This window comes from Mytilus trossulus, chromosome 11 (assembly GCF_036588685.1).
Source record: "Mytilus trossulus isolate FHL-02 chromosome 11, PNRI_Mtr1.1.1.hap1, whole genome shotgun sequence".
Lineage (NCBI taxonomy): Eukaryota > Metazoa > Mollusca > Bivalvia > Mytilida > Mytilidae > Mytilus > Mytilus trossulus.
Window position 1 is genome coordinate 29,215,121 of NC_086383.1, and position 18,237 is coordinate 29,233,357.

An 18,237-nucleotide genomic window follows, 5' to 3' on the forward strand; every position below is an offset into this window, starting at 1 on the left:
CTAACACAACACGAACACGCACGGGAAATTAAACATATTAGTATACGACGGTTGTTTTTAAAATGTAGAGTTATTCTTCTTTCACTGATATTTATATGGATATTCCAATAAATGTTAAACTTTTACAACGGAAATTTATACAGCGTTGTCTTTCATTACAGATATTTATTATATCATCTTTATTATCGTTTTTGTTACTATAACTATACGTCGTTATTTGGAACCGGTTTCGAAGAGTTTTAAAAGCTTTAAAATTTCAAATCCATTGGCGGACCCAAGGGGCGGGGGGGGGGGGATGGTCCGGGGGTTGGAACCCCCTTTTTTGCCTGTCGGTGCATTTGAATGGGAGCAAATAGTTGGACCCCCCCCCCCGTTACTCTGGGTAAGAAACCCCTCTTTTTTTCAAATGGCTGGATCCATCCCTGAAATCCATGCAGATTTAGCTTTGTTTGGTTTGAATTATTGTGTGCTTATTGGGGGCCCTTTATACATGTAGCTCGATGCGAGCCAATGCTCCATGTTGAGGGCCGTACTTTGACTTATGATGGTTTACTTTTTATAAATTGGTACTTGGATGGAGAGTTGTCTCATTTGCACTCATACCAAATCGTCCTTTATCTATTTGTATGAAGAACATCGCTACTGACACAAAAAGAAAACATCCGAATTTATCGCCTCAACCCGCTCCAATATGTCTAAACAAAAATTTAAACCCAATTATCATAAAATGATAAACTATTTAACTTAAAGATTGCTTATTTTCTAAGTAGCATTGGAAACCTATTAAAGGTATACATGTACAGATACGCAGCACATCGAAAACAAGTTCTAATCTGCTGAAGTCGATGCTAGGGTCCGTTTTAAACTTGCAATGAGGCTAGAGGTTTTTTCTCTGAGTTGGAGGCCTCCCTAAACTTTGAGATGAAGAACAGCAATGAAACCGCGGTTACTTTGCTTTATTTTTCTCGTGGATGGATACCCCATATCCTGAGTTTTTCTACATATATTATTTAATTTTCAAGAAGAATTCAAAGTTAAAATACTTACACTGTACATTTTTGTAATGTTATAGGATTACAAACAACCACTTTTGATATGGTTCGGGTTCCAAACTTGACCTGAGTACATGGATTTTTATTACAGCTTCTCGTTTCTACTACAATTGATTTTCCACTGAAATTTAAAAAAAAGAAATCGTTATGAAAGAGACAGAAAATACTTAAAGGTGAATTGTACCCAAAAGGTTAAATAAAGGCAACAGTAGTATACTGCTGTTTGAAGTCATAAATTGATTGAGTCAAAAAGAGAACAAATTAATAAGAAGTAATCGTTACAAAAAAGGCGAAATATACTTGAATGAAAGAAGAATCTAATAAAAAGAAAAAAGGTAATTTTTGAAGGCCGTACGGTTACCTATAGTTCTTAATGTCTGTGTCATTTTAGTCTCTTGTGGACAGTTGTCTCATTGGCAATCATACCACATCTTCCTTTTTATATTTAAAGCTAGCTTAACCTCTCATCTGTATGACAGACGTAGTCGCAGTTGGGGCTGTATGATTGTTGTACATTTGTTGTTAATGATTTTGTGATACTTGTTTGTTTATACTATAGCATAATGACTGATGCAATTAAGCTGTATAAAAAACGGAACTGTTCTACTTATCAGAATACATGTATATTGAAGCACTTGAGACACTTCATAAAAAAAAGAATATACAACAGTTACGAATATATTAGATCATGAAAAGAAATAAAATTAATAATCATCATTGCAAATTCATCGTTGCAGTAATATTTGTTCAACTTACCTGCATAAAAGTGGATCGTAACACAGCCGTTGACGAGTTTGATTTCCACATCCACCACATGCAGTGGAACAATTTGACCACGTGGTCCAGTTTCCTGATGATGGATCGTTCTCTTTATCCTTAGAAGGATCGTGTGTGGGTACAATATATTCTGTTGATGACGCACCAGGCTGTATAACTATACTTATATTGGCTACTGACGATGATTCTACAATAGGAAAAGTGTTTAAAATTAAAAATGGAAATCGGGAATATATCGAAGGGACAATAACCCGACCAAAGAGCAAAACACAATCGAAGCCCACCAATGGCTCTTCAACAAAGCTAGAAAATCCGGATCACGGCCATGGGCCGCAGCTGGCCCTTGATAAAATATGTATTAATCCAGTGAAAATGGATAGAGTTGTCTCATTGGCACTCATACCACATCTTCTTATATGTAGTTATACTAAACTTCAAAACATAGAAAAGAAATTAAATTGAAAAAAATACAAGACGAACAAAAGCCAGAGTCTCATAACTTAAGACAGGCGCAAAACCGCGCCGCGCTTAAACATGTTTTGTTACATCGCGACCCCCCCCCCCCCCCCCCCCCCAATACCTCAAGCCATTATAGAACAAAGAAACACACAGTGATACGCACAGTAAAACTACAAATATATCTTTCTATCATATAACTTAAGTTTAAGATGAAGGCGTTTTATTTGATCTAATCCTATATTGTCATGTACCAAGTTATGAATATGACAGTTGTTATCAAATAGTCTGTACATATGTATGTTGGCGTTTGTTTTTGTTGTATTTCAATGCTTCTGTTGTTCCGTTGTTACCTCTCATAGTTAATGTGTTTCCCCTGGTTTTAGCTTGTAACCCTGATTAGTTTTCTTTCAATCGAATTTTTGACTTTTGAACAACGATTTACTACTGTTGCCTTTATCTAAATATGTTTATATGAACAGATCCAAGTTTGACATATTTGTTCCGACCGTCTCTGGCATGCAGTACCCATAAATATATTATTTATGTCTCTGCTAGAATATTTCATAATTGCCTATTTTTTTTACTTGTCAATAAATTGTAACCTAGTTGGTTTAGATTATTTCTAAGTATTTTCCTCGGAGCTTTGCTTTTCTCATTTGATATAAACCCAACAAATGTCTTCTAAATAAACTCTTCATAGATACCAGGACTAAAATTAGTATATACGCCAGACGCGAGTTTCGTCTACAAAAGACGTATCAGTAACGATCGAATCCAAAAAGGTTCAAATATATTTTCTTAATATAGTATACATAGTTAAAGCTAAGTTTTAAAAGACACTTGAAAGTATTGCTATGTTGAAATTAAAGAATGATAATAAATCACTTCCATAATATTATATGTATTGATTACTTACTGATGCAATCTGTTCCATTTAATTGATAGCCATTACAGCAGAAAAGTTCAGATCTATGGCAAATTCCAGACCTCACAGCTGTCTTATTCCTGTAATAGAAGGAAACAAAATTATACTCAACCTCCTTCAAAAATAGTGTTGAATTATAGTACTTAAGGTGGTACCTAACACTTTCAGTAACACTACTTTGGCTCGTTTAATTTTCATAAAATGTTGACAAAGTATTTACTTGACCCTTTAACAAAAATATAAAAATTTCAAAAAATATTGAACCAACCATTTTATCAGAAAAATTACACTGGTTATATAGCTGTTTGACAAACACCAATTTTGATCACTGAGAAGCTTACTATTTCCGTTACAACACAACGTAATTAAAACGTTTAGTTGACTTTACAGAGTTATCTCCCTGTAGTGTTATGTACCACCTTAAATAGGCTATCAGTGTAAAAAAAACAGAAGGGATAAAGCATTTGAATACACCATCACGAATTGGTTGACCGTTATAGAATAACCGTTCCACAGATGATATCGGACATGTTCCGTACGTCATGACTACAATCCCTTTTCCGTTTCATGAATATGACCTACCAAATTAGACTATTTCCGGGTTTGTTATAACACGAGCAACACGACGGGTGCCGAATGTGGAACAGGATCACCTGAGATCCCCCTAGTTTTTAGTGGTGTCCGTGTTGCTAAGTCTTTAGTTTTCTATGTTATGTGTACTATTATGTGTCTGTTTGTCTTTTTCTATTTTAGCCATGTCGTTGTCAGTTTATTTTCGATCTATGAGTTTGACTGTCCCTCTGGTATTTTTCGCCCCTCTTTTAATCATATATTGCGAAGCCTGTTGAACATTACATTGGTTGTCGTTTTTTTGTTGCAATTTATAACCGTTTGACGTTTCTCGTTTTTATATAGATTAGACCGTTGGTTTTCTTGTTTGAATTGTTTAACACTAGTAATTTTGAGGCACTTTATATTCTATTCGTTTGATGTGTTTGAGCTTTTGATATTGCCATTTGATTAAGGACTTTCCGTCTTGAATTTTCACGGAGTTCAGTATTTTTGTTATTATAGTTTTTTTAGCTCCCTGTTTAGTGTGAACCAAGGTTTCGTGGTGAAGGCCCGTACTTCGACCTTTAATTGTTAACGTTTTATACATTGTAATTCGGATAGAAAATTGTTTCATTGGCACTCATACCATATATGCGGGGGACAGGACCTTTTTTGGGACGCGGGTTTTTAGGCTCGGGATTTTCGTGATTGACCCTTTCGGGGTCCTAAATTTCTTTTTTTTTTAATTTCAGGATGTCAGGATTTATTTATTTATAAATTCGGGACCTCGGGGTTTCGGGAACAGGACCCCTCCGGCCCCCCTCATGTATTTTATTTATATTAATGCAATTCTTACGTTGCTAAAACAACTCGTCTAAAAAGATTCATCAGCGATAATGTATTAAAAAAGTAAAAACTGTCAAATGAAGTGTTAAGTTGAAGAGTATTGACCACCCACAATTTCTCAAAGTTTAACCAGACACAGCTACGATATTTTACTCTTCGAAAAAAAATATTAAATACTAGGTGTTTGTCAAAACAGAAGTTCTGATTAATGGGCTGGTTTGTCAAATGGTACCACACAGTCCGTTTCTATGTATGTTGGCATTTGTGTTTGTTGCAGTTACTTATTTCTGTTGTTCCGTTGTTTTCCTCTGATCGATGGTGTTTTTCACTCGATTTAATTTTGTAGCCGGGATAGGTTTTCGCTTAATCTATGTATGACTTTCCGATATACTACTGTTGTGACAGTCTTTATTTATCCTAGTGAACAATGTACGAAATACTAATATAAGATTAATAAACATAAAAGCAATATTAATTCCAACAAAAAGTAAAGGTGATACCAAGTGCTCCGCCGCAAAAGACAATAGATCCGGCTTTACATATAACACTATTTGTCTCACTGCATTAAAATATGTTGATAGATTATGAGAAGTGTTTAGACATCATGTAAAAGTGCGCAATATAAGATAAATTTTTGTAGTATTTAACTTACACAAGCTTATTGCAATCTTTATTATCAGCCCACCACCAGTTTCCACTGGGACACGGATTCCATTCTGTATAATTCCATTGACGTTCACAGACGTATGGCACATTTCTAGAACATGGCCGATGACTTAACTCTGTTCCGGTAACACAGCCTCCACATGGTTCTGAAAAGGTCGATTATTATTGTTATAATTTGTAATCCAGTATAAATCACTAGTAATTGATAGTTTGTTTTGAATTTTTTCTAACTTTTGTAAACTGATAAATTTCAAAAACAAAATTAATGTGCCTTTTCTATCTGTTCTTTTCCTCATTGATTAAATAGATTATTCGCAAATATTAACACTATTTCCATGCATGTAGTAATTGTCGCTAAATGTAGTTAGCAATTGTTTTCTATTCAAATACTAAATACCTATGCATAAGGTCTCGTAGAATTTATCATATTCTAATATATCAAAATACACCTCGAAAATGTGTATTAGGACGACATTTATACCCATCGTTCTGACATCAAAAGTTTATCAAATAAATACACAGCAAAAGGTTTCATATAGTGGCAAAGTTAATTCAATCTACATATCTTTTCTTTTGGTCATTTGAATGCTATAAACATTTGTAAATGTAAATACCTGCCCATATTTTAGCCTGGAATCCATACGATCCTGCTGCATTTGCCCGTAACAGCACCAGCATCTCGTTACCTTCCGAAATAATAGGTTTTGTGGATTCTAAATAGGAACAGCAAATTCTGAAATTGAATTTAAAATAATAAATATAAAAAGAAACTGTACAAACTTAAGATTTATGCATAACAGCCTTTCTAGTGCATATGTTATTTATGATATAACGATACTTTTACTTTGAAAATAAAGTTTTTGTTTAATATTTTCCAGAACAAAAAAGACAATAAATATTTATTATAATTATTTTCTAGAAACATATTTAAAAGACAATTGAAATGCAAGTATCTTGCATCGATCTTCTAACAACAATTAATCCGACTCGTAAGATTCTAAATAAAGGCAACAGTAGTATACCGCTGTTCAAAACTCATAAATCCATGGACAAAAAACAAAATCGGGGTAACAAACTTAAACCGAGGGAAACGCATTAAATATAAGAGGAGAACAACGACATAACACTAAAATGTAACACACACAGAAACGGACCGAGCATCAGACAAAATCCCACGAAAATAACAAATATAACCTCAAAACCAAATACATGAATTTGGAGTAGACAAGTACCGTGACACGTCTTATCGCAATGTGAATTTAAACTAAAAAAATAAGAGAAAACAAACGACACAACGTTAAAATGTAAAACACACTATAATATAACAATGGACATATTCCTGACTTGAGTTTTTTTGCTTTTTTAAGCCAAACATTTTAATCATTTAGTATCTTATTCATCTTTTGTCGATAAAAACCAATTCGTTTCTGTCAATTTTACTGGTGGAGGAATCCGAATTACGGAGAATACTACGGATCTTTGGCAGGAAAACTGTTTACATCATCAGTCATATTGACAAGATGTTGATACAGTAAATGAAGTACATAGACCACTCGGCTACAAGGTTCCATTTAGACAGTTCTTTTGCCTGATTTTGTATTATATTAGTGCCTTGTATAATATTATTGTTAAATTTATTCATTTTTATTTGTGTACTCTTAATCATATGATATGACATTTTTGGCACAATTACCTATTATGTCTGCTTGCTTTCACATATTATTGTCAATATAATAAAATCTTATGCGACTGTCATACAAGAAAGACATTTAAGTACATATAGCTGTAAAACCAGGTTTAATCCACCACTTTCTACTTAGGAAATGCCTGTACAAAATCTGGAATATGACAGTTGTTTCCAATCGTGTGATGTGTATGTGATTGTGATTTTGCCATTTGTTAAGGGACTTTCTGTTGTAACGTTTTCTTGAAGCTCGATATTTATGTTTTTTTTTTAATTTTTTATCATTATAATCCAATCATTATATTCCACTTGAAACCTTGTATTTAATGAATGGCTATTATCTATTTTGAATTTATTGAACCATAAAACTAATTTTTGACTCTTCACATTGAATAATCCGCGAAGCGGATTATGTAAAATGTGAAGAGTCAAAAATTAGTTTTATGGTTCAATAAAATCAAAATAAATTATTGCCATTCATTATAAATAAATTTCTATCCAAAATAAAGCTAAAAAAACTTTTTATATTATTTATATTAACAATAACAACGCACACACATGTTGGCGTATGAATACACAACGTCAGAGTGGGCGTGTCACCATCAAAATTGACAATATTGAAAATAAAACTAATGATTTTAACCAATCAGAAGACAGTAAAAACACCAAATATATTTATTACATAATGAAATGACTGTTTCAGATCAGGAATATGACAGCTGTTTCCAATCGTGTGATGTGTATGCGATTTTGATTTTGCCATTTGTTAAGGCACTTTCTGTTTTGACGTTTGCTTAGAGGTCGATATTTTCGTTATTTTAAATATATAATTATATTCCATTATACCATATATATATCTTACCGTGCACCTGTTGTAGCAATGTTATGAGAATATCTAACTTCCAGGTAATTCAGACATTCGACATACTTATTATTGGTATCACTCACACACTGAGGATATTCCATGATACGAGGAGGCGTTATCGTGAAAAATACTCTGGAATTTTTCGGAGCCTGAAAAATTAAATTGTTGATTTATACAATTTTTATTCAGTATTTGTCTAGTATGTCTTTTTGGGGATGTGAAACTGAAATAAACAAAGCTTGTTAGTTCATACTAAGCCAGTAGTTGATTTAGAAATTTTTACATTTTTAATTTTTAACTACATTTTTCAAAATGAACACTTCATTATCATTTTTACTATCTGTGGTTAAAACAATATTTGCAATCTTACAAAATTTGTTATATTTAACTATATCAATCACCTATATGCAAAAAGTAGTTACAAAGGAGTCATTGCTATATATGTTAAAAAAGACACAAGTTCATCAAATGTATGTGAAAATGATGACTGGAAAAGACTAATCGCTTCTTGAAACAGGTTATGATTTTAATATGCGACAAACATAGTGGATACGAAACATTCATTGCTATAAGGATATAAAAGAGATATATAAGGTTCATAAAATGTAAGTGAAAATTATGTCTCATAAAGCCAAATCGTTTCCAGAAACAAGATATTATATGATACTAAACTGACAAACAAGGCTAAAATCACTATTCTACGTACGATTTTGCAATATATTTTTTTTTAAATCAATGCAAAATATCTAAAACAAAATCAATTTCCTTATAGCTATATTTTCAATGCCTCATTATCTGGTTAAAAGTTAGGACAACTGTAGTTAACCGAAATTCAAATATTACAAACAAACCGGAAAAAATTATCAAAAGTTAAAAGCAGAAAATAATTGAATTCCAAGACATCCAAAAGGAGCGAGAGCGCATGCTTCGATAAAATAACCGTCATGAATAAACTACCATGCAAATTTACACTAAGAAAAAGTATCAAGACTACATATGTTGCTTCCCTTAATAGACTTCCAAGAGATGACGTACCTTTATATACCAGTTACACTGTTGTCCGAAACGATATGACGTAGGATATCCAATCGGTACTGGTGAACCAGTCAGGTTTATAACGCCACCACACGTATCTGAAATTATTGAATTAAGTCGTTAATAGTTTTATTCACATTATTTTCACAAGTAAGTAAAGAAGAAGTGATAGCAGTTACAGGTTACAGTCAGAAGTTTATGATTTGTAAATCTATTTGCATATTAGAACCATATAGAGTAATTGGCCGTTTCAGAATCTAAAGTATCATGGGTAATTTCATTGTTCGTACCCCAAAATGAAAATAACGTCTCTTCATTGGTTAAATTTTCATTTTTTATCATATTTTTAACCAATCAGGACGTTTTTGCTGTACACTTTTGAAAATATTACCCAGGATGCATTAGATTCTGAAACGGTGAATTAAAGCATAAAATAAAACAGGAAATGAAAAATATGAAGGAGTCGATACAAAGACGAGAATAACGCGGAACAAAAAAACGCAAAAGTACTCTTAGAATCGAATTGAAAAACATTTTAAAGACATTCTCTCAATCTACGCATCAAACTAACCTCCTACAGATGGCGCAGCTGTTTCACAGTAATTTCCTCCCAGTCCTTCCGTACAGCGACATCTAGAACATAACTTGGGATCTTGGTAGCCATCGTGTTGACATGGTTGTGCTAATTTGGTATTGTTACATTTGTCTGAAATACAGAATTCAAATTATAAATATTATATAGGAAGCTCAAAAGCATGAACCAAATATCACTGCACAAAAATCGAAAAACAATGAATCTATGTAATAAATGATAAATGGCAGCTATATTTCACATATTCATTTTATGTCAATCAATACCGTAATTGATCAAATTTAAAATAACACGATTAGTTTATTCATTACGTACATTTTAAAATCAGTTTGTTTTCGAAAATTCAATTTATTTTTTAACAATTGTGTTATCTGAGATCACCCCAATTTTTTGGTGGGGATCGCGTTGCCGTTGTTCCCCTATCTTTGACATTTTTACCTATTGTATCTTTGTTTTGTTCACACATCGTTGTCAACATAATGGAATTTGATGCGACTGTCATACAAGTGAGAGGTTTAGCTTACTTTAAAACCAGGTTTAATCCACCACTTTCTACATAAGAAAATGCATTTACCAGGTTAGGAATATGACAGTCGTTATCCATTCGTGTGATTTGTTCAATCTTTTAATTTTGCCATTTGATTAGGGATTTTACTTACCCGTCAAACAACTGAGAGATTAAGCTACCTTTAAAACCATGTTAAACCCACCACTTTCTACATATGAAAAGGCCTGTACCAGGTGAGGAATATGACAGTTGTTATTCATTCGTTTGATATGTTAAAGCTTTTAATTTTGCCGTTTGATAAGGGATTTTACTTACCCGCACAGTAGGCAGCGTTTGCTAGCTTAACGTCATAATACGAAAGTTGGAATCTCTGTCCGAGTGCTCTTTGTAATAATGGATCTTTCGTAATAATTGTTGGTGGGACTGGAGTTTGATTGTCAACAGCATACGCCTACAAAGTTACCATGAGTTAATAGACAGTTAAAACATTATAAATTATGTAATAGCAATTTCCGAACTCCAAAAAAACTCAACATACATATCAGGATTAAAATTTGTACGCTTGACACATATATTGTCTACAAAAGACACGTCAGTATCGCTCACATCAAAACAAGTTAGAACAAGGCCAATTGCAATACACTACGAAGTTTAAAAGTTTTGAGGACTAAAAATTCCGAGAAGTTTTGCCAAATTTACTAATGCAATTTATTCCTAAGATCTTAAACCAATTTTGAACTGAACCGGTCTTTAAGATCTGAAGACTGTTTAACAGTTTAAGGATGGCAGTAGTACATCGATGCTTAAATGACATAAATTGATTAAATAGACAAATCAATGCAACACATATGAACTTAACAATTGCATGAACTCAGAAAGGAGCGAGGTAGGGTGCATGCCAGAGTCAGCGTCCCCTGTAAATGATATATGAGTAACCCATATTCAGTATTGCAGACTTATCCACTGATGTGCTTGCAGTCAATTGTTTTTCTTCTTCCGAAAATTCAGATACTAGTATTTACATGTTTAAAACATTAACATAATGAACTGTCTGAAAAGCTCAATGGTGTAGAATTGACTGCAAGCGAAATTGCTGAACAATTCTGAATTTACAACCACAACAAAATCGCAAAAAAATTATTTCCAAAAAGTCTTGTATATTGTTAATTGGATCAGAGTTTCTAGATTCCTTTAGATAGACAAAAGCATGGCCATTTGAAGACTAAAACTTATTTACTAGTGAAATTTATAATGAACCCAGAACAATTTGTTTTATTTGTCGTGTAGTTTTAACTTACTCTCGAACCATAATGCATTATAGATCCAACATCATAAGGCATATCTTTGTTGTCTAGATCCTTCCAAGAGATGTGTAAAAAGTTGTATTGTTTTCCATATTGGATGGCATTCTGTTGTACCTGTATATGTTCCTCTCTGTCAGGTCGGGCATGTTCATGCCAAAACCCTATCACGTGACCTATTTCATGAAGAACATGGCCTTCCTAAAATATAATACATTTAATATGTGACATATCATGTAGGTATAAATATATTTAGGAGGATGTGGTACGTGTGCAAATAAGACAACTCTCCACCAACGGTCTAATCTATATATCTAACATTGATTATAAATATTGTAATATATTTCATGTGTGTCAAACAAATCCGTCACCAAAATTATCTCAAACAGATGTTTTTAGATTAATCCCGATGATAAATTTGAGAATAATAATAATAAAAAGAAGAATTATCGTGTGTACCGCTACATGGAGAACTATTATAGCACATTATCAATGTCATGATTCTGTATAATTTTAACGTTGTTCATATTCATAGCACATCAACAAGTTCTCCTGCTCACCTGAACATCCAAACAAATATCAAATAGCTATCATGTTTGTTTCTTTGTCGGTCTATATAGGCTAAATCAAATAGCAGTTCTATTTACTTAGAAACATAGATTTCAGCACATATACATTATGTCATATTATATGTGGTGAAGAAATTGTCTATATTTACTGACGCTATTCACATGTTTGTTCCTTTAATATTATTCCTGAAATAAGTGTTTGGGATACATTGCGACGATTTTTTGATGTTGCATTATGTCACAATTAAGAATTCATAACATAATTTGATCTCTTTGTTATCGTTTGTATAAATGTCACTTACATATATACAGTCTTCAAAAATGGAAACTTTTTGCTCTCGATACGTGCTTCTTCCAACAAATGACCAGCAACTGAAATTGTACAGTTTTAATGGACTTTATTAGAGTGTTTACAAAATAGATGTGAATGGACTTCTTGTCCAATAAATGGCAAGATAATAGAATTAAAACAAGGCAAAAGTAAAAAATAATAGAGAAAAATGGGGTGCTTGAATGTAAATAAGGATAATAAAGAATAGACTAAACGTGTTTCAAAAAAGTAAAGGATAAATAAGTTAGGTCTTTATCAGACTTATTTTTTTTAAGTGTAATGAATTAGTACATCATATCTCTTATTTTCAAGGTAACAAATATTCAATATAACAATATTTTTATGACAACTATGAAAAAGGTAAAAAAAAAAAGGAACGTTACAGTGTAACTGTTTAAACTATTTACATATACCACAAGTAGCTATATTTACAATATAAATAATCAGTGCAAAAAATGCTCTCAATATTGGATAACACCTACAGGCGAAATGTTTATAATTATATTCGACACAACGAGACAAATGTCGAATTTAATTGCAAATGAATCGACAAATTTACTTTTAGGATTTTTATACCGCTTGCATGTATGTTAACAACATTTTGCTTTGTTTTAATATGTTTTGTTTTTGTTTTTGTTTTTTATTTGTCTAGCCTGCAAAAAATGTCGCGGATGGCAGACCATTGATAATATCTACAGATTTAAAGGACGCATTCAGCGTCATCGTCGTCACCTGATATTGTTTTTATTTTATAAAAGTTTATTCAACAAATACTGATTTAAAGGACGCGTTCAGCGTCATCGTCGTCACCTGATATTTTTTTTTATTATAAAAGTTTATTTCACTAATAAGTCAATGATATTCCATAAATCTATCCATCACAAATGCAAGAAATATAGAAGTCATTAATGCTTCAGTGACTTTGGAATGTTTAGGGTATTCATTTGGTATTCATTGATATTTGGTATATTTATAAAGGAGATTTAAGTTTCCAAGAAGGGTTATAACTCTCACTTGCCAATTTGTTTAGTAATATGTTTTCTAAACAAAAAACGTTCATACGGTCTTTATTAATAACCAGGGCTAAGAGCACAAAAAATAAACTCATTGTCATATAAATGTAGTGAATTTTGTTTGCTTTTTTTGGAGGGAGGAGAATTTTTGCTAACTTGCTAACGATGAACTGGGTAAAATTCTTGTATTAAGTGATTCGTTTAAAATGTTTAAATACATACGACTATCATAAAAAATCAAAATACTCACCCTTCATTGCTAGTGAATACAATGTAAACTTTGTTTTCATTCACACTTGAGTTATCTTTATATGTTATTTCTTCGAAAGTAATACAGGTATAACTCTCCCAGTAACTTAAAGCACGTCTTATAATACTTTTTTCAGATTCGTCTAAAATTTAAAAAAAAACAATTAAGTATTGTTAAGTAAAATTAATTTTGGAGCATAAAAAATGAAAACAATTTGTAGGTGTGTTAGTTAAAAAATGTGTACTGCTTTGCTTTAAGCGTGACTGTCCTATATTTTTTTGATTTTTCAAACTCGTTCGTTTAAGAATAAAACTAATGTGGAGCATACGCCTACTTATACAGAAGTTTCAAAGTAAAATTAAAAAAAACTTGGCAACACAGCTGGAGGTACACGTACATTTCGAATTTGTTACGAAAAATGAATTACAAAGTATGTGGTCTATCGAATGTATATTATAATTTTATAATGTTCTTGTTCTTATCACGATATCAATCATTGATTTTTTGTAAAGGTGACGGTTACTAACTGAGATACATTAAATGCGTAAATTGTATAGTAAGTTGAAACGTTGCTTATTTTGCAACAAGTTGCTGCTTCATACTAAGTGAATTTTACTATTAGATCTTTTATATGCATACTGTATAGGTTACAGTGTCTATAACTATGAAATTCATTGTATTTACAGTGTATAATGAAGTATATCAAGTGCATCGGAAAACTTTCTGATTTTGATATCCTTTAATTGCATATACTGTATCAATTAAAATTGCAATAAATCAAATGCAACCTAGTAGACAGTTAGGGTGTATTAACTAAGAGATCCATTGCATATACTCTGTATATCTTACTGTTACTTGTGAAATCAATTAAATGCATACTGTACAGTTAGTTATTACTTTTGGTATCAATTGAGTTCCTACTGTACAGTAAGATGTTACTCTTGACATCAATTGAATGCATACTGTACAGTTAGCTGTTACTTTTGATATCAATTGAATACATACTGTACAGTTAGCTGTAACTTCGATTTCAATACAATTCATACTATGCGGGTAGCTGTTAATCTTGATATCAATTGAATTCCTACCGTACAGTTAGTTGTTACTTACTATGAGATCCGTCAAATGCATACTGTATCGGTAGCTGCCAATGTCGATGTAAATCTGTATTTAATTTTCGTTTCTGGCGAGGATTTCTACTTTCATAAATAATTTGAGCTTGTTTTGGAGTCAATATAATATCTTCTTCAAAAACATATGGAACTGTATTATCTGTTGTGGATTTCGTCTAAAAGGAAAGGAAAAAATTTAATACTTTTTTATATTTATTCAACATTCGAAATGGTAATTTTGCGCTGAAATCTCATTTCAAAGGACTTGTGACCTTTTTCATAAGTTAAAACGGTTAACCCAACCGTCAGATTAGTTAAGAACTGTACATAATACTTTAAAGTGACCTATTGATCCCAGACAATTTCTAAACGTTACTTTATGACTTAAGAGGTGTAACCTACTCGGAAGCCCTAATTTGGACAAAGTTGTCTCTAAATAGCGTTTACTGGGTACCCTTTCTTATTCATCCCGAATATGCATATCCAGCAAACTAAAATGAATCATCCTTTCTTGTTAATATTTTTATCTTGGTGAGCAACGGGTATTTTATATAATGTATAATGCAAGCATTTGAAAGGATATAATAACTTCCGGAGAAGCACGCATATGAAACGGAAGATCCTAGAAATATTTTTACATTTTATATCAATCAAATTACTAATTCAAATATTTTCTAAAATAATAGGAGTTGCGTACACAAAAATGCTTTGTTGTGGGTTTCAAAATATGATGCATCACCTTCAAAGTAAATTATTATTTTGTTGTGTAAATATTGTATTTCCGGGTTCTTAAGTATTGACAAATAATTAATTACGCATGCAAAAAGGCATTTTTAAACCTATGTATAAAGATACAAATTGGCCTACAGGTAAAGAGATAAAGAAGGCTTCTTCTGTTGTATTCCCACTTATCTTCCTTTGCATTTTACGCACAAAAGCGCTCAAGCTTTTATTAAAGATTAGAATCATCCCGTAAAATTATATCTTACATCGTAATGACGAGCAAATCATTAAGGAATACCACAATCATAAAGATCCCCGTGTGCGATTTGTTTTGCATGTGGTTAACTCATATATTGCGCAATATCTAGCCAAACTTTCTGAGAAGTCAAACATTTAAAGAAGTGGGCGTCCCCAATCATAATTTATCTTTTCAAACCCTCAATAACTTCTCAATTCGTACATCACATATCAACAATAAAAAAATATATCTAAAATTCAAAATTTTCACGTTAACTTATGGAAACCAGATTTAACAAAACATTTTCTACAAAAAGAAAATGCCGGTACCACGGAACATGAAAGTTGTTTTCACTGCCTGTCATGATGTGTTTGAGCTTTTGATTTGGCCATTTTTTGTGAAGGACTTTTCCTTTTATATTTTCCTATGAGTTCGGTATTTTTTTCTATTTTACTTAAATAGACGAAGAACGTTTTCATTATTATCAATGTCATCGTTTTTGCTGTTTTTGGGTGGTGTGTTTTTTTTCCTTTTTGCACTTTGCAAGTGCATTAGAATTAATATACTATATTACACCGAATTAGACTTTTTACCCTTTATTTGTGACATTTTTCCTATTGTATCTCTTTGCTTTGTTCGTGCATTATTATCAATATCATTAAATTTGATACGACTGTTGTACATGGGAGAGGTTTAGATAGCTATAAAACCAGGTTCAATCCACCATTTTCTACATTTGAAAATGCCTGTACCAAGCCAGGAATATGATAGTTGTTGTCCATTCGTTTAATGTGTTTTATCCTTTCATTTTGCCATTTGAATGGGGACTTGTTTTGAATTTTTCCTCGGGGTTCAGTGTTTTTGTGATTTTACTTTTTTCTACCTTTTCATATACTTACAATTAAATGATGCTCCTTCTCTTCTTTCTGTTCTATAGCAGATAAATAGTTTACTACAACTATTTTTTCTTGTATTGTTAGTCCATCTGATATATTTAGTGGCGACACCTAAAGTGAAAATAATTAACTAGTCATAAGTTATGTGCAGACATTGTCATATTCAAAAGTTAATTATTAAAAAAAATGTTTTATTATTGAATTCTATTTCAAGACTTTCAAATGCATGTTTTTTTTTCTTCGTAGGGTCGACAAAAAAAGGACGAATATGTATTCTGAGCACACATAAATTTAAAAGCCGATTTTGATACAATATTACAAGTCCTGTCACAGGTGAACTACCGGAAACCGTTTGGGTTTGTTTAGAAATGTCCTTCTTATTGAAAATAATCGCAAAAACCTGTCAAAATTGTAAATCGGAGTCATTTTGAAACATCATAAAATATGATACATTTTGCAATAATTCAACAAATTTAAATAATTTAAAGATGAAGTTGGTATACATTTTAGGCAAATGCTTTTGTGTTCTTTCTGTTTTAAGCACCTTCTTTTGATTCAATGAAAGAGTAAGAGAAGACTTTAAATGATCAAGAGATAATTTAAAATATGTCGGAATGCAAAATCAATAACACTTCAGAGAACATGTAATTTATGTTAAATGTTATAATAGTTATCAAAGGTACCAGGATTATAATTTAGTACGCCAGACGCGCATTTCGTCTACATAAGACTCATAAGTGACGCTCATATCAAAATAGTGATAAAGCCAAACAAACTTGTACAAAGTTGAAGAGCATTGCGGATCCAAAATTCCAAAAAGTTGTGCCAAATACGGCGAAGGTAATCTATGCCTGGGATAAGAAAATCCATAGTGTTTCGAAAAATTCAAAGTTATGTAAACAGGAAATTTATAAAAATGACCACATTATTATAACCTCTGTTTTAGTATATAAATTACAAACTTCCAGTTGACAATTTGAGAAAATAAGCTCAACACAATAGGACAAAGGCAAAAACTGTTCATTCCTTCATGTATTTCGCTATTAAGTTTATTAAAAATTATACTAGTCGCGATCATTCTCTTGTGCGACATTTTTTAACAAATTTGTAAAAACAACATCAATATCAAAGCATCATATTTTCATTAATCTCCCATTTAACTTCTGTTTTAAGATAATAAATCCTCCCAACATGTCATCATATACACTAAATCTATGCACTCCCACGAGTCTATCTATTATGCCAATTTGAAGAAACAATTGAATACAAATCAAAGAAAAGAAAAACTTTATATTACAAAATGAGTCAAGGAAAAGTAAATGAACTGTGTATTATTTTTTTTGCACCATATGAGCATTTCGATAATCTATGTCCCTTCAGTGGTGTTCGAAGACAAACCTTTTGAAAATCCAAAGCTTATCAAAAAGACGAAAAGATATTAACCAAAAAAGTAAAGCCAAATCCAGGCTAAGAACCACTTTTAATTCCTACGTTTATTTGCTAATAAGTTAATAATGATATAAGTCGCGATCACTCTCTCGGGCGACATCTAATAAACAAATTCATTAAAACAGCATCAATATCAAAGTGTTAAATGTTCATTAATCTCCCATTTAACTTCTGTTTTAAGATAATAAATCTCTCCCATGTGACATCACATACACTAAATCTATGCACTCCCCCACTCTATCTATGTGTCAAATAAGACAGATCATATAATAGATCTCACACCACAAATATCTATAAATCTTGTCATCTAAAGATCACACACCCTCAATAGATAAATAAGAATTTAAAATAGGCCTTTCCAATATTCCCAATGACCTAATTTTTACCTGCTTAG

General features: G+C 31.9%; 1 protein-coding gene across 1 annotated transcript in view; it reads right to left on the reverse strand.

The window, feature by feature from the left end:
• The window catches only part of LOC134690966 (zinc metalloproteinase dpy-31-like), a 41,901-nt gene that overhangs the window by 2,674 nt on the left and 20,990 nt on the right, over positions 1-18,237 (reverse strand). The window contains exons 2-15 of the mRNA XM_063551144.1: positions 16,398-16,505; positions 14,536-14,713; positions 13,426-13,567; positions 12,134-12,203; positions 11,260-11,463; positions 10,277-10,412; positions 9,433-9,567; positions 8,862-8,959; positions 7,824-7,975; positions 5,892-6,010; positions 5,264-5,423; positions 3,205-3,293; positions 1,809-2,016; positions 1,048-1,173 (exon numbers count right to left, since the gene is read on the reverse strand). Coding sequence (XP_063407214.1) covers positions 1,048-1,173; positions 1,809-2,016; positions 3,205-3,293; positions 5,264-5,423; positions 5,892-6,010; positions 7,824-7,975; positions 8,862-8,959; positions 9,433-9,567; positions 10,277-10,412; positions 11,260-11,463; positions 12,134-12,203; positions 13,426-13,567; positions 14,536-14,713; positions 16,398-16,505 — 1,925 coding nt within the window. The remainder of the gene's footprint in view (positions 1-1,047; positions 1,174-1,808; positions 2,017-3,204; positions 3,294-5,263; positions 5,424-5,891; positions 6,011-7,823; positions 7,976-8,861; positions 8,960-9,432; positions 9,568-10,276; positions 10,413-11,259; positions 11,464-12,133; positions 12,204-13,425; positions 13,568-14,535; positions 14,714-16,397; positions 16,506-18,237) is intronic.